The sequence below is a fragment of the Oncorhynchus nerka genome, linkage group LG4, assembly GCF_034236695.1.
Source record: "Oncorhynchus nerka isolate Pitt River linkage group LG4, Oner_Uvic_2.0, whole genome shotgun sequence".
Classification (NCBI taxonomy): domain Eukaryota; kingdom Metazoa; phylum Chordata; class Actinopteri; order Salmoniformes; family Salmonidae; genus Oncorhynchus; species Oncorhynchus nerka.
The window spans coordinates 30,413,121-30,430,934 of record NC_088399.1 but is presented as its reverse complement, the minus strand read 5'-3'; the positions used below and the strand labels follow the sequence as shown (position 1 = coordinate 30,430,934).

Genomic DNA, 17,814 nt, shown 5'->3' with positions numbered 1-17,814 from the left:
GTGGGTGGTATAAGGTGCTTTAGTGACAAAACGGATGGCACTGTGATAGACTGCATCCAGTTTGCTGAGTAGAGTGTTGGAAGCCATTTTGTAGATGACATCGCCGAAGTCGAGGATCGGTAGGATAGTCAGTTTTACTAGGGTAAGCTTGGCGGCGTGAGTGAAGGAGGCTTTGTTGCGGAATAGAAAGCCGACTCTTGATTTGATTTTCGATTGGAGATGTTTGATATGAGTCTGGAAGGAGAGTTTGCAGTCTAGCCAGACACCTAGGTACTTATAGATGTCCACATATTCAAGGTCGGAACCATCCAGGGTGGTGATTCTAGTCGGGCATCGGTTGAAAAGCATGCATTTGGTTTTACTAGCGTTTAAGAGCAGTTGGAGGCCACGGAAGGAGTGTTGTATGGCATTGAAGCTCGTTTGGAGGTTAGATAGCACAGTGTCCAATGACGGGCCGAAAGTATATAGAATGGTGTCGTCTGCGTAGAGGTGGATCAGGGAATCGCCCGCAGCAAGAGCAACATCATTGATATATACAGAGAAAAGAGTCGGCCCGAGAATTGAACCCTGTGGCACCCCCATAGAGACTGCCAGAGGACCGGACAGCATGCCCTCCGATTTGACACACTGAACTCTGTCTGCAAAGTAATTGGTGAACCAGGCAAGGCAGTCATCCGAAAAACCGAGGCTACTGAGTCTGCCGATAAGAATATGGTGATTGACAGAGTCGAAGGCCTTGGCAAGGTCGATGAAGACGGCTGCACAGTACTGTCTTTTATCGATGGCGGTTATGATATCGTTTAGTACCTTGAGTGTGGCTGAGGTGCACCCGTGACCGGCTCGGAAACCAGATTGCACAGCGGAGAAGGTACGGTGGGATTCGAGATGGTCAGTGACCTGTTTGTTGACTTGGCTTTCGAAGACCTTAGATAGGCAGGGCAGGATGGATATAGGTCTGTAACAGTTTGGGTCCAGGGTGTCTCCCCCTTTGAAGAGGGGGATGACTGCGGCAGCTTTCAATCCTTGGGGATCTCAGACGATATGAAAGAGAGGTTGAACAGGCTGGTAATAGGGGTTGCGACAATGGCGGCGGATAGTTTCAGAAATAGAGGGTCCAGATTGTCAAGCCCAGCTGATTTGTACGGGTCCAGGTTTTGGAGCTCTTTCAGAACATCTGCTATCTGGATTTGGGTAAAGGAGAACCTGGAGAGGCTTGGGCGAGGAGCTGCGGGGGCGGAGCTGTTGGCCGAGGTTGGAGAAGCCAGGCGGAAGGCATGGCCAGCCGTTGAGAAATGCTTATTGAAGTTTTCGATAATCATGGATTTATCAGTGGTGACCGTGTTACCTAGCCTCAGTGCAGTGGGCAGCTGGGAGGAGGTGCTCTTGTTCTCCATGGACTTCACAGTGTCCCAGAACTTTTTGGAGTTGGAGCTACAGGATGCAAACTTCTGCCTGAAGAAGCTGGCCTTAGCTTTCCTGACTGACTGCGTGTATTGGTTCCTGACTTCCCTGAACAGTTGCATATCACGGGGACTATTCGATGCTATTGCAGTCCGCCACAGGATGTTTTTGTGCTGGTCGAGGGCAGTCAGGTCTGGAGTGAACCAAGGGCTGTATCTGTTCTTGGTTCTGCATTTTTTGAACGGAGCATGCTTATCTAAAATGGAGAGGAAGTTACTTTTAAAGAATGACCAGGCATCCTCAACTGACGGGATGAGGTCAATGTCCTTCCAGGATACCCGGGCCAGGTCGATTAGGAAGGCCTGCTCACAGAAGTGTTTTAGGGAGCGTTTGACAGTGATGAGGGGTGGTCGTTTGACTGCGGCTCCGTAGCGGATACAAGCAATGAGGCAGTGATCGCTGAGATCCTGGTTGAAGACAGCTGAGGTGTATTTGGAGGGCCAGTTGGTCAGGATGACGTCTATGAGGGTGCCCTTGTTTACAGAGTTAGGGTTGTACCTGGTGGGTTCCTTGATGATTTGTGTGAGATTGAGGGCATCTAGCTTAGATTGTAGGACTGCCGGGGTGTTAAGCATATCCCAGTTTAGGTCACCTAACAGAACAAACTCTGAAGCTAGATGGGGGGCGATCAATTCACAAATGGTGTCCAGGGCACAGCTGGGAGCTGAGGGGGGTCGGTAGCAGGCGGCAACAGTGAGAGACTTATTTCTGGAGAGAGTAATTTTCAAAATTAGTAGTTCGAACTGTTTGGGTATGGACCTGGAAAGTATGACATTACTTTGCAGGCTATCTCTGCAGTAGACTGCAACTCCTCCCCCTTTGGCAGTTCTATCTTGACGGAAGATGTTATAGTTGGGTATGGAAGTTAGAGCTAATCACAAACCAGGTACATCAACCATAGAGCTACTAACAGACTATACTCTGGTTTGTGATTAGCTCTAACTTCTTTACCTTCAGTAACGTGTTGTATTGTACTCCTCAGGCAAGCGTGGGACCTCCTCTGTGGTGAAGGAGCCCGGTTCATCCTGGGACGGCCTGCGAGAACGCTCCAGAACTGGCACCGCCAGCAGGAAGCTCTCCGGACCCTCAGACGCCTTGGCACCGCCCAAGAGAGTCCGCAGCCGGGCCATGACTGAGTCCGAGTCCCGTATGAGCAAGTCCAGGTCGGATGGGCAGCTCAGCAATAAGACGCTCCTGGAGAGCAGGGTGAAGGATCTGCTGGGCCTGGCCAAGAGCAAAGATGTGGAGATCCTCCACCTGCGCACCGAGCTGCGGGCCATCCGTGTTCAGCTAGGCCTGCCTGAGGAGGATGGGGGGAGCAGAGAGAGGGGCGAGGGAGAGGAGACTGCTGAGGCTGAGCCCCTACAGGAACAGAAGAAAGAAGCCCCTACTCCGCTCATCTATACAGACGTTGAGTCCACCCTGCTCTTGCTGCAGGACCAGAACCAGGGGATCCGCGTGGAACTGAACATGCTAAAGAGTGAGAACCGCATGCTGAAGGACCGCCTCAATGCCATGGGTTTCTCCCTGGAGCAGAGGCTGGACTGCTCCCTCAAAGCCCCGCGAGGCTCCTGCCTCAGCCCAGAGCTTCCTCCAGCCAGCGGTGGCAGAGATGGAGGGTTCCAACGGGCCCCTTTTCAACATGGGGTCTCCCCACACGGCTCTGCCTGCGGCTCCAATGAAGACCTTCTGGACCCCCGGCGAGCCATCTCCCCTGAGGCGGCCGACAGCGAGTGCAGCGAAGCCTACCAGCCGATCACCTCCAGCGATGATGCCCTGGACGCCCCCTCTGGTTCGGCCTCTGCCTGCTGCTCCTCCTCTGAGTCAGAGGGCGGGCCACCGAGTCACTGCGAGCGCTCCCGTAGCGGCAGCAGTGGCAACACCAGCGAGGTGTCGGTGGCCTGTCTAACGGAGCGCATTCACCAGATGGAGGAGAACCAGCACTGCACCTCTGAGGAGCTCCAGGCCACACTACAGGAGCTGGCCGACCTGCAGCAGATCACCCAGGAACTAAGCACAGAGAACGAGAGGCTGGGCGAGGAGCGGGTCATTCTGTTAGACTCCTTGTGCCAGCAAGGTGACCGGCTGGAGTTGTACGGCCAGCAGATGGACTACTTCCGGGGCCTGCTGGACGAGCACCGCGTGGCCTATGCCCCGGTCGACGAGGAGGACACTAAGAGCAGCCGCTACCTGGAGCTGGAGCGCCGCTACGTGGACCTGACTAATGGGACCCACTTCGAGAGGGAGCAGCTGCTGGGGGTGCAGCAGCACCTGAGCGGGGCACTGAAAATGGCGGAGCAGGACAACGCAGAAGCCCAGGGCCTGATATCAGCGCTAAAGGAGAGGGTGCACATGGCTGAGCGGCAGGCTGAGATGGAGCGCAGGGATAGGGCAGCGGCGGCCACAGAGCTGGAGGTCCTGAGGGAGGCGGCCGTGGGGGAGCAGGTGGAGTTGGCTCGATGCAGGGCCCAGCTGGAGCAGGAGAGACAGAGGGTGGCTGACCTCTACTCCATCCACAATGCCGGGGACAAGATGGACATCCGCCACCAGCTGGAAAGCGAGAGGAGGGACAAGGAGAGGGCAGAGGCGGAGTCTGCTCAGCTGCATGAGGAGCTTGACCACACCCGCGACGAGGCCGCCAGGCTGGAGGACGGTATCAGCAAGGTCACACATTCTTATTTGTAACATACTTTCATTTCAGATTCTCCATCAGTCTTGTGTTAGTATTTTACCCAATTTCTATGTTGGTATGTATGTGCGTGCAGTAACAGTCAAAAGTTTGGACACGCCTACTCATTCAAGAGTTTTTCTTTATTTTTAATATTTTCTACATTGTAGAATAATAGTGAAGACATCAACTATGAAATAACACAAGGAATCATGTAGTAACTAAAAAAGTGTTAAACAAATCAAAATATATTTTAGATTCTTCAAAGTAGCCACCCTTTTTGCCTTGATGACAGATTTGCACACTTATGGCGTTCTCTCAACCAGCTTCATGAGGAATGCTTTTTTTCCAACAGTCTTGAAGGAGTTCCCATGTATGCTGAGCACTTGTTGGCTGATTTTCCTTCACCCTGCTGTCCAACTCATCCCAAACCATCTCAATTGGGTTGAGGTCGGGTGATTGTGGAGGCCAGGACATTTGATGCAGCACTCCATCACTTTCCTTGGTCAAATAGCCCTTACACAGCCTGGAGGTGTGTTTTGGGTCATTGTCCTGTTGAAAAACAAATGATAGTCCCACTAAGCGCAAACCAGATGGGCTGGCGTATTGCTGAAGAATGCTGTGGTAGCCATGCTGGTTAAGTGTACCTTGAATTCTAAGTAAATCACAGACAGTGTCACCAGCAAAGCACCATCACACCACCACCTCCATGCTTCACGCCTGGGAACCACACATGCAAGAGATCATCCGTTCACCTACTCTGCATCTAACAAAGACACGGCGGTTGGAACCAAAAATCTCAAATTTGGGCTCATCAGACCAAAGGCCAGATTTCCACTTGCTCTTATTTCTTGGCCCAAGCAAGTCTTTTCTTCTTATTGGTGTCCTTTAGCAGTGGTTTCTTTGCAGCAATTTGACCATGAAGGCCTGATTCATGCAGTCTCTGAACAGTTGATGTTGAGATGTCTGTTACTTGAACTCTGTGAAGTATTTATTTGGACTGTAATCTGAGATACAGTTAACTCTAATGAACTTATCCTCTGCAGCAGAGGTAACTCTGGGTCTTTCCTGTGGCGCAGTCCTCATGAGAGCCAGTTTCATCATAGCGCGGGATGGTTTTTGTGACGGCACTTTAAGAAACATTCAAAGTTCTTGAAATCTTCTGAATTGACTTACCTTCATGTCTTAAAGTAATGATGGACTGTCATTTCTCTTTGCTTATTTGAGCTGTTCTTGCCATAATATGGACTTGGTCTTTTACCAAATAGGGCTATTTTCTGTATACCACCCCTACCTTGTCACAACACAACTGATTGTCTCAAATCCATTAAGAAGGAAAGAAATTCCACAAATGAACTTTTAGCAAGGCACACCTGTTAATTGAAATGCATTCCAGGTGACTACCTCATGAAGCTGGTTGAGAGAATGCAAAGTGTGCAAAGCTGTCATCAAGGAAAAGGGTGGCTACTTTGAAGAAAAGAATATCAAATATATTTTGAATAGTTTAGCACTTTTTTGAGGGTTAGTACATGATTCCATATAGGTTATTTCACAGTTTTGATGTCTTCACTATTTTTCTACATTGTAGAAAATAGTAAAAATAAAGAAGAAACCCTTGAATGAGTAGGTGTGTCCAAACTTTTGACTGGTGCTGTAATGACACGTGTGCTCATGCATACACCTATGTATCCCATTCTCCCGTCAGCTGGAGGAGAACTTCCGTGCGTTTCGTGATGAGGTGCAGAAGCAGCTAGCAGAGCAGAAGCGGGCCCTGGCCCATCAGTGTTCTGAGCTGGAGGAGAGGGACACTGAGGTCTCAGACATTAAGGAGACCATTTTTGAGCTGGAGGACGAGGTGGAGCAACACCGAGCCGTAAAACTCCACGACAACCTCGTGATCACAGACCTGGAGAGTGAGTGGTGGATGGACACTAGATTGCATCCCAAATTGCACCCTATCCTATAGGGCGTTCACTCACTGCTGTACAATGTAGAGAAAAACAGGGTAATTCAAGAGGGTGCTACGAAATTAAATGTCAAAATGTATTTTTTTCCCTATGTCGTTAGATTGTTCTCTACATTATTATAACCTTAATATACTAGTACCTGACAGTGTTGCTGTGACTGTTGTTCGTTCGTACAGGCGCTCTTGGTCTTGTGTCCTTCATATGTGGTGATGTGAGGTAGTACCATTTGGAGGTGTTCGCTGGTTGGACCAATCAAAATCAACTTGATGCCTTTGTCGTTTTCACCTCCAGATCCTTGGCTTTCATTGCCTATAACCGCAATCAATCTATGTGACGGGCTGTTTCTATGGCGATTTTTAAAGGGAAAGACTACAGAAAAACAGGAACAGATTGTCTTCACAGAGGGCGGATATTGAAATTCAGTCTTGGTTTTGTAAATAAATATATATTTAGTCCATATTTAGTTTTGTATTCAGCGGATTCCATGTTTTCACTTAAACTCAAGCTTGTCAGTTGACATTTTGAAGTTATCGCCGTTCTGCCGTGGAGCAGCGCCCACTTTATGATCATGCCTGTGAAAGACTTTCCATTCACTCAACATGCTATATTCTCAGAGTAAATCGCTGGTAACCTTTGAACCATATACATATGCATTTGGAAAGTATTCAGACCCTTTCCCTTTTCTACATTTTGTTACACGTTACAGCCTTATTCTAAAATAGATCAAATTCATTATTTTCCTCATCAATCTACACACAACACCCTATAATGACAAAGTGAAAACAGGTTTTAGACATTTTTGCAAATATATTAAAAGTTTTAAAAAACACCTTATTTACGTAAGTATTCAAACCATTTGCTATGAGACTCGAAATTGAGCTCCGGTGCATCTTGTTTCCATTGATCACCTTCAATGTTTCTTCAACTTGGTTGGAGTCCACCTGTGGTAAATTCAATTGATTGGACATGATTTGGAAAGGCACAAACGTCTATATAAGGTCCCACAGTTGACAGTGCATGTCAGAGCAAAAACCAAGCCATGAGGTCGAAGCATTTGTCCATAGAGCTCCGAGACAGGATTGTGTCGAGGCCCAAATCAGTGGAAGGGTACCAAAAAATGTCTGTATCATTTAAGGTCCCTAAGAACACCGTGTCATTCTTAAATGGAAGAAGTTTGATTGAGGAGGGGGGGGACTAATCAATTTTAGTATAATGCTGTAACGTAACAAAATCTCAAGGGGTCTGAATACTTTCCAAATGCACTGTACTGTACGGTAGGGAAATTAGGTTTGGATTTTCTATTGAATAGACATATTAGTATAAACCTTGAATGCATTCATTTTATGAATTAATAATGTGAACACCCTATATCCTATTCACCTCCTAGTGCACTACTTTTGATCAAGGCCCATGGGTTTCTGGTCAAATGTAGTTCACTTTTTAGGGAATAGAGTGCCATTTAGGAGACACACATCAGTCAGGAAAAGGGACTATGGGGAATAATATGCTCATCCAGAGAGTTCACCAACGATGCTGGACCAATACTGAATCATATACCAATGTTAAAGCTGCTGTGACCACCAGGTGGCAATGTGGGACCATTCCTACACAGCCTAGTTAGACCGTTTATCCCGTCTCAATTCATTCATTTAATTATTCATACTCTCTTTTTCTTTTAGACTCCGTCAAAAAACTGCAGGACCAAAAACATGACATGGAGCGTGAGATCAAGATGCTGCATCGAAAGCTACGGGTCAGTTTGGGGAGCTAGAGGAATACGGAGTCCTGTGCCTCAGCTGTATCTCAGCTTGTATTGAACATCCGGTGAAGACATTTCACCTAGTCATAATGAGAAGTGGTCTGCTGGTCCGTAGTATTAAGCCCATGGGTGCATCCCACATGACACCCTATTCCATATCATGCTCTGGATGAGAATGTCTGCTACATGATGTAAATGTAATGCACTACTTTTGACCGTGGTCCATGTGCGGTTCATATCTCCCCTTGTAGGAGGAGTCTATGGAGTGGCGTCAGTTCCAGGCCGACCTGCAGACGGCGGTGGTCATCGCTAACGACATCAAGTCCGAGGCTCAGGAGGAGATTGGGGATCTGCGGCGCCGCCTTCTGGACACACAGGAGAAGAATGAGAAGATGAGCAAAGAGCTGGAGGAGATCAAGAAGTATGTGGTCTTTGTGTGTGTGTCAATCTCTCCCTGTGTCAAAGATATTGACGATCCGTTATCTGTCTCTATAGGCAGGATGAGGAGAGGGGCAGGGTGTATAACTACATGAATGCGGTTGAGAGGGACCTAGCTGCCCTGAGGCAGGGCATGGGTCTCAGCCGACGCTCCTCTACCTCCTCTGAGCCCTCTCCCACCGTCAAGACCCTTATCAAGAGCTTTGACCACGCCTCCACTGCAGGCCTTGTCCCAACTTCCCCCACAGCAGCCGTGCCAGCAGTTACCACAACGATTGCCCGTACACCCCTCAGCCCCAGCCCTCTGAAAACCCCACCCGCTGCTGCTATCTCTCCCATACAGGTAAGAAACACACAATGGCAGACCAGTAGTTTATAAGCACTCTGAATCAGGCCACCAGGCAGCACAGGCCCCTTCCGAAGCGAGTCTGTCTCTAACCCTATTCTGATTGGTTCAGCAGATGTCAGGCGCCGCTATCGGTCCTTTAATGTGGTTTCCCTGCCTCAGCCCTGTCTTTCTAGAACTACTATGAGAATTCCAATTCAGACCCCTGCAAGACCTGACGGGACTTCCCACGGGTCTCTACCCAAACAGTCAGGATGTCTTCAAGTTAACTTGGAATTCATGCTCTGAGTAGGTGACACGTGACCACCTCGATGTGACAAAATACAATTTTTGTGTCAAGTTGGTTTGGAAGGAGGGTGAGGAAGGGTCATTTTTGAACATTAAAATGTGAACTTATTATGGGTTTATGATTTGGCCAGACTTGAGTTTACAACCTTTGTTTAGAACAGGCCCAGAGACTTTCTAACCATCACAAGACCAGGGAATAAAGGCTTTCAGAACTGCTACATGTTTGAGTTAAGATCATGTGTTGATTGCCAATACCAGCTTTGTTTACCCTGCTCGTGGCATAGCCAGATGTTTTCCCTAAGGCCCTGAGTGTCAAGTCCAGTCTAAGTCAGACCTTATGGGGGAGAGAGCATGTGAAAGCTCTGGATTTTGTTGGCATAGATATCTGTCTCTACAGAAATAGAGCCATGTGTCTTCATGTTGGGGTAAGTTTAATGCCACGTTCACGGGCTAGGAAATGTCTGAAATTTCCGACTTACTGACTGGTTGAACGTGGCTCATGTATAACTACAACCAGTTAGCAAGATGAAAATGTTAGTTTCCTATTTCTGACTAGCAAGTAAACAGTGCATTAGTGTAAATCACCATACACAATTGGTTCACACAGGGAGCCTATTCACTTAATCACTTAGAGTCCAGTGAGATGTAAAACGCTCATTAATTTGGAGCACTGAGTTTACTCTGTATGGCACACAGCCCGTCTCTTCAGTGAATTGGTTGATCGCTGCCTGTAGTGTTTTGGTTCAAGCTGTAGGAAGAAAATCACTTCCGTGAAACAAAGCTCTGGTTGATGGTCATGAAACGTAAATGTGTTCTGCAGTTTTATTTTTAGAGCGGTCGATATAGCAGATGCCCGTCCTTCACTCACTGAGTAGCCTCACTCACGTTTTATTGAAGATCAAATATTAATCCTGCAGTTTATAGGGAGATGGCTTTATTTTACCCCCAGGCAGGCCCATGGCCTCTATCAGGTCTGCAGTGAAGGATAATAAATAAGCCCATTTTCCTCTGACACACTTTTGCATTTATTACCATTTTACACACTTCCCTGGAGTGCTTTACAACATGAGGATACTTTGCATATGTCCCTAATGTAATAATCTAAAACTACACATTTGCAGAATTAGACTAATGCCCCTCAGAATAGTATTGAAATGTTAGAAGGGATGAATGTTGGATGGATTGAAGATGAAAAAGGTTTAAGCAGAGGTCTGGCTTTGTATATTTTTGTCATATTTCCTCATTGGTTTGATTATCTGGGCAGTGAGTCGGAGAGGACAAAGCAGCACTGTGTTTCGTGTTCCTAGAGGAGTCAGGCTTAAGTCCCCCTGGAACTATGTGACTCATTAAGTCCTCCTTCACTATAACACAAGTCATCCTAGCCTGGACCCAAATCTGATTGTGAAGCCAACCATGTTTGGCATGACAGTGTGTAGAATTGCTCATTTCGGGGAATATTCAGAGTTGGAAACTTTCTGTGGGAATTAGCGGAAATATATATGCAAATTGATATTAAAACCATTTAAACGTAGATGTTTTTTGCATTGGTTATGTTTACCATATCATACCTTTAACCTTATCATAAGTAGACATAATTGCAAATGATTAAATCCTTCCAATATAATTTTTTTTAAACAATTTAGTTAGAAATTGAACTTTAATTAAATGAGTTGACTATTCACACGGGGTGATTTCACTGAACAACAAAAGGGGACATTGAATGATCCATCGCATCTCCCAAAAACGTTTTCAACATACATCTGTAAAATGATAGTTAGTCTAGAAACTAAAATGATAGTAAAATGATAGTTAGTCTAGAAACTAAAGCTTTGATTGTATTCCTCTCATGTCTTCTCCCTGGACCTTCTCAATGTCCACCTCCTGAACATCAGAGTCTGAGGCCTTATCTTCACTGTCACTTTCCAACCTTGTTGAGGATGGCTCAAAAAGCCTCAAATTTGCCCAGATGGCCACCAATCTTGTGCTAGTCAGTCTGTTGCGTGCTTTGGTGTGTGTGTTCCCAAACAAGGACCAGTTGCGCTCTGAGGCGTCTGATGTTGGTGGGATTTGGAGGATGTTGGAGGCAACAGGGGAAAGAGCCCCGTATCCACAAAGTCCCTTCCACCAGGTGGCTGATGAGATATTTTGGCACAACTGCCATTTTGCATCTCCATCCCAAAGCCCTTGCTTGGAAGTGTACTTCGCCAGGCTGCCAAGAACCTTGCCCTCATCCAGGCCAAGGTGGTGAGACACAGTAGTGATGACCCCATAGGCCTTGTTGATCTCTGCACCATATAGGATACTCTTTCCAGCATACTTGGGGTCCAACATGTACGCTGCGGCGTGTATGGGCTTCCGGTAGAAGTCTTCACGCTTTTTGATGCATTTCAGATCTGCAGTTTCCTCTGCTTGGAGCAGTGAAGTGAAGTGGGAAGGGCAGTACAGATTTCTTCTCTTACATCTGCAAGCAGAATCTGAGCAACAGACAGGATGGCATTGTCTCCCTCAATCCATGCAATGGCTACTGCTATAGGTTTTTTGGAGTTTAAGGCTGCTTACCACTCTCTCCCAAAATACATCATCCAGGAGGATCCTCTTGATGGGGCTGTCCATATCGTCAGACTGTGATATGGCCTTTTCTTGGAGAGACTCTTTCCCCTCCAGGAGAGTGTCAAACATGATGACAACACCACCCCAACGGGTGTTGCTGGGCAGCTTCAATGTGGTGCTCTTATTCTCACTTTGCTTGGTGAGGTAGATTGCTGATATAACTTGATGACCCTTCACATGCCTAACCATTTTCTTGGCTTTCTTGTAGAGTGTATCCATTGTTTTCAGTGCCATGATGTCCTTGAGGAGCAGATTCAATGCATGAGCAGCACAGCCAATGGGTGGGATGTGAGGGTAGGACTCCTCCACTTTAGACCAAGCAGCCTTCATGTTCGCAGCATTGTCTGTCACCAGTGCAAATGCCTTCTGTGGTCCAAGGTCATTGATGACTGCCATCAGATCATCTGCAATGTAGAGACCGGTGTGTCTGTTGTCCCTTGTGTCTGTGCTCTTGTAGAATACTGGTTGAGGGGTGAAGTAGTTAATTATTCCTTGCTCACGAACATTCAACCACCCATCAGAGATGATTGCAATAGTCTGCTTTCTCTATGATTTGCTTGACCTTCACTTTAACTCTGTTGAACTTTGCATCCAGCAAATTAGTAAACAAAGCATGTCTGGTTGGAGGGGTGTATGCTTGGCGAAGAACATTCAGAAATCTCTACCAATACACATTGCCTGTGAGCATCAGAGGTGAACCAGTTGCATACACAGATCGAGCAAGACATTCATCAGCATTTCACTGACTACGTTCCTCTATTGAGTCAAGAAAAACTTCTGATTCCAGGAGGACCATGAGCTGTTGCTATTTTCACATCTGACAAAAGTCCCTCTACTTCTATTTGAGGTTGCTTGTTGTGAGCGCTGAGGGAACTTTATGCACTTGGCCAGCTGATTCTGGATCTTTGTTGCATTCTTCACATGATTTGGAACATTATTTGCAAATGTACACAGTTTTTCCTTCTACATTAGCTGCAGTAAAATGTCTCCACACATCAGATAGTGCCCATGGCATTTTCCTGTAAAGATTTTTTTTAAATACAAAAATACAAATCCATGTACAGATAAAGAGTTAAGCAGTTAGATTAAATGTTTTTAAATGAAACAGGTGAATTAACACTCCTCAGCAGGCTGACGTTAAAACCCACATGGTAGCAAAACCTAATTAGCAGAAATGGTTAACAAGTTAGAAATTATTTTAACACACTTTGCTGTAAGCTACTATTTACTAGTTAAGAAAAAATCATGTATGTCATATTTAATATATTCATCCCACCCAGTATTGTAATCAAAACTTACCAGAAAGCATGTAGTCCTTGGCTCAGACAGTATAGCAGTGTGGGCTCAATAGCATCTAATTAGTGTGCAAGATCTTGAGAATCAGCTGTACATGTGATGGAAGAGTGCACTGCACTGTGATGGAAGAATGCACTATGCATGCAAAGGTTTCAATTCTATTGAATTGGGGATAGTTTAACCAAAATATGCCACAAGACCTAGAATTGCCTTATGTGTATCCCACAAAAAAGGTTCACTGTTATAAGCTAACTTTTTTGAAAGAATATTAAGCTACATTTTCAATTTCCCGAGTTTATCTTCCATTGGACCCTTTGCAACCCTAACAGTGAGTGATAAGGAGTTCGCATGATAGCACAAACAGACAGGCTGGCACTCAGGCTAGAGTTATCCCTCAGTGGCTCAATCTCAGCATAATGATAGTACAGTTCACCTTAATTAACACATCATAAAGTTTATTAGTAAGTTCATTACTTTATGTAGGGTAAAGCCCTGCACAGGAATGCATTTTTAAACCAAACCCTACCTATGCCCTCGACGTTCAGGCCCTACCCAGGCCCAATTTGCTTCTGGCAAATTTAATCCCGGCCCTGCCAGACTTGCAAATTAACTTCCTCCATTAGCTTTTCCTCTGTCTGTCGCTCGCTCCCAACACGCAGCTCACTCTGCTCATGGAGACTTTCTCCATTTCCTCCTTCAGGTTGCTAAGAGAGTGATAGCAAAGGACTTGAAAATGATTCATAATGTGTTAAGCTATGCATAATTATATATGACAAAACATTTTTGGGAAGTTTGATAACTTGACAATTCCCACTTCCTGACTCTAGACATTTGGGATACTGTTCTGCTGGGGTCCACAACAATGAAGGCTCTCAACACCTCCTCATGCTTGTACCCAGTCCTCCCCATCAGGCTACAGGTTACAAAAGGTGTTCCCACGCCATATGTTCCTCACTTCGCCCTCCCGTCTCCTCCTCCCTCCATGTCCACAAGATATACACGAGCGGTGGCCTTAATCAACTGTTGCTGGTGGTTAGGAATGGGGGAGAGTATCCAACCTTACAAAACTCTGTCACATGTTTCTTAATCACAGGAGATGTGATGCTATTATAACAGCAAACTTCCCTTCTGGTGAGGTGGCTTCCTGTATATGGGGATCTGTAGCTAGTCCTTCTGGTGAGGTGGCTTCCTGTATACGGGGATCTGTAGCTAGTCCTTCTGGTGAGGTGGCTTCCTGTATACGGGGATCTGTAGCTAGTCCTTCTGGTGAGGTGGCTTCCTGTATACAGGGATCTGTAGATAGTCTTTCAAGAGCTGTACCTTCTTCGATGAACCACTCACTGAAAGTTGACAATAGTGTCTGAAATGATAACACCATCTCTGCTACTCCCACCATGATCTGGGTATGCGTGACGTTCAACTTGTCTTCATTAGTAGTCTCTTGTGCAACATTAGCTGTCCTTCATCTACTACGAGCTATCCCCTGTATTACTATACAGAGGCGTGGTATTGTTCCCCAGAGACTCATTACCCACTTCCTTAATCTATGAGCCACTCAAATCTCCGGCCCAGTCATATTCAATTCCACTTTCCCAGTTCCCTGTAACGTTAACGTCTTGGTTTTTGGGACTGCATAGAATGCACTGATATCGGTCCTGCCAGAATCTGCAACTAACACCCTTATGGAAACATTCTGTCTCAGACACAGGCCGCCTATGTACTTTGCCTCCGGGCACAAATACATTTGCACATTGATCATTCCATCTAACCCATAACATGTTAATCACTACTGCTTGTCCACTTATAGTTATAAAAATGTTAAAATGTGTCTGGAACAATGATCACTCACATGTTCCACACCACCTAGAAAACATATTGACTTGAACAGGGAAGAGATGTTCAATAATTTCACACCACCCTTGATGAGAATCTTGAGCTAGATCTTCACTGGGCTCCAATGAAAATGACTTTCCGGTTGGTTATCCCACTCACTTTTACCCAGCCTCCTTCATCCTCGGGTGTCAAAGCAAGACTCAGATTATGAGTAATTAATTGGGCTGTATAATCCAGAAAGCCGTATGTATTGATGCGCTTTAACATTAGGATTCTGATAGCAAGGTAAAACAACACCCCTACTATCTTTATTTTTTGTTGTTTATTTCCTTTCACGATATAACAACAGTGCAATTGAATTTAATTTGGCATTAAACAATAACTTGACAGACAGGAATAAACAGTGCATTCGGGATGCACCCAGACCCCCCGCCCCGCCAGAGACCGCAACGGAATGTGTAACGCACCGCACACACAACAAAGATAGAAAAGGAAACAAACTTTTCACTTTTCACCCTCCCCATAACAGCTATTACAACAAAAGGACAAACTAAACGAACAAAAAAGGCCGTACCAGTTGTCTATCAGGCCATTACAGATTGTTTTCTCTTTCTATCCTTGAGAGAATGTCCCCAGATGTCAGAAAAGTTATCGGGTTTTCCATTCATTTTAGACCATTTCTTATGAGGGAAGGTCCTTCTCCCTCCAGTGTCTCAGTATGACTCTTTTGGATGTGGTTACAGCAACTTTTAGCCAGTTTAAACATGAGCTTCTCAGTCCATCAATATCCTTAGTGATATTCAGTAATAGCAAAGCAGGATTTGCAGGTATTGTGGTACCCAGAATATCCCCAGTCAAATCAAATGAAAATCAAATCAAATGTATTTATATAGCCCTTCGTACATCAGCTGATATCTCAAAGTGCTGTACAGAAACTCAGCCTAAAACCCCAAACAGCAAGCAATGCAGGTGTAGAAGCACGGTGGCTAGGAAAAACTCCCTAGAAAGGACAAAACCTAGGAAGAAACCTAGAGAGGAACCAGGCTATGTGGGGTGGCAGGTCCTCTTCTGGCTGTGCCGGGTAGAGATTATAACAGAACATGGCCAAGATGTTCAAATGTTTATAAATGACCAGCATGGGTGAATAATAATAAGGCAGAACAGTTGAAACTGGAGCAGCAGCACAGTCCGGTGGACTGGGGACAGCAAGGAGTCATCATGTCAGGTAGTCCTGGGGCACGGTCCTAGGGCTCAGGTCCTCCGAGAGAGAGAAAGAAAGAGAGAATTAGAGAGAGCATATGTGAGGTGGCCAGTCCTCTTCTGGCTGTGCCGGGTGGTAAAAAATACATATTTCTTTAATAATTCAGTGGGTGCGGTTTATATTCAGGTGCGCTTAATAGTCCAGCAATTACGGTACCTCTTTCTCACAGACACTTTTGAGGATTTGACATGTTCTTGTGGTCGTCTGCAAAGTTGTTCCCTCTTGTTGGAAAGGCTTTGAAAATAAAAAGCTTGCGGTACGCTCTTTGCTCCATTGACATTTCACAAAGATATGCTTGTTTTTTGTGAAATCTTCGCGAAAGAACAAGAATTTCACATTAATCTGAAGAGTGTACACCTAACTGAAAATACTATGTCATGTCTCAATCGATATCTATCTAACCTCCTCTTTTTTTCTTTGTCCTCCGGGTTATAGAAGAAAGATGACAAGTTCAACTGTGAGCCTGTCAGTCAGCCTTAATTCTCCCACTGCATCCAGCCTAGCTGACGCAATGCTATTTTCCAGATATTTTAGAAAACGTTTTTGGTCCCTTTTTTTTTTCCGGCCTCTGTTGATTTAGTCTCCCTAATTTTGGCCATCCGATCCTACAATGGTAAAAACTCCAATAACTTTGGAACGGATGATGATGGTTTTCTTAGGAGTGTATATACAATTAACATTATTTTACCCATTGGACAAAATATGCATTTTTGATTGGATACCCTACTTCTGGAGTAGTTCTGTTATACTGTCCTCATTAATGAACAATGTTGCTGTATATGCTAGTGTGTATGTCTGATTCTCTTCAATTGTGCTATGTTTCAGAGGCACACTGCGTCGACCCCCAAACCCCCATCCTCCATGGTGGACAAGAGGTCCAGTTACACAGACCTCACTATGCCAGGTGGGTACAACACTGTCTTCATTCATATCATTTAATGGTTGTCCAACAGAACAGACATATTTACATTTGAGTTATTTAGGAGACACTTGTCCAGGGAGTCAGTGCGTTCACTTAGTTTAGTTGGTTTATCTCACTGCACCATGACCTCACAGATGAACACCACAAGACCGAAACAAGTCCGTCACTGCCGTCCTGATGTCCATGTATAGCTAGGAGGTTGAAATAGTAGAGCTGTGTGTAGCAGACGGGGGATGGGAGATTGACCTCCTATCTTGAGTGTCACATGAGGTTCATATTGCAGGCACTGCAATCACATGGGGTTCATATAGCAGGCACTGCAATCACATGGGGTTCATATAGCAGGCACTGCAATCACATGGGGTTCATATAGCAGGCACTGCAATCACATGGGGTTCATATAGCAGGCACTGCAATCACATGGGGTTCATATAGCAGGCACTGCAATCACATGGGGTTCATATAGCAGGCACTGCAATCACATGGGGTTCATATAGCAGGCACTGCAATCACATGGGGTTCATATAGCAGGCACTGCAATCACATGGGGTTCATATAGCAGGCACTGCAATCACATGGGGTTCATATAGCAGCCACTGCAATCACATGGGGTTCATATAGCAGGCACTGCAATCACATGGGGTTCATATAGCAGGCACTGCAATCACATGGGGTTCATATAGCAGGCACTGCAATCACATGAGGTTCATATAGCAGCCCAGCGCAGACAGCCATCGGTGGGGAGGCTACAGGCACTGCAATCACATGAGGTTCATATAGCAGGCACTGCAATCACATGAGGTTCATATAGCAGGCACTGCAATCACATGAGGTTCATATAGCAGGCACTGCAATCACATGGGGTTCATATAGCAGGCACTGCAATCACATGAGGTTCATATAGCAGCCCAGCGCAGACAGCCATCGGTGGGGAGGCTACAGGCACTGCAATCACATGAGGTTCA

The 17,814-nt window shown here is 45.7% G+C and overlaps 1 protein-coding gene across 1 annotated transcript in view; it reads left to right on the top strand.

Annotated features, from left to right (window-relative positions):
* LOC115121845 (cytospin-A-like) overlaps window positions 1-17,814 on the top strand; it is a 37,391-nt gene that overhangs the window by 6,897 nt on the left and 12,680 nt on the right. The window contains exons 4-9 of the mRNA XM_029650989.2: window positions 2,444-4,125; window positions 5,835-6,042; window positions 7,776-7,849; window positions 8,107-8,276; window positions 8,351-8,636; window positions 16,753-16,831. Coding sequence (XP_029506849.1) covers window positions 2,444-4,125; window positions 5,835-6,042; window positions 7,776-7,849; window positions 8,107-8,276; window positions 8,351-8,636; window positions 16,753-16,831 — 2,499 coding nt within the window. The remainder of the gene's footprint in view (window positions 1-2,443; window positions 4,126-5,834; window positions 6,043-7,775; window positions 7,850-8,106; window positions 8,277-8,350; window positions 8,637-16,752; window positions 16,832-17,814) is intronic.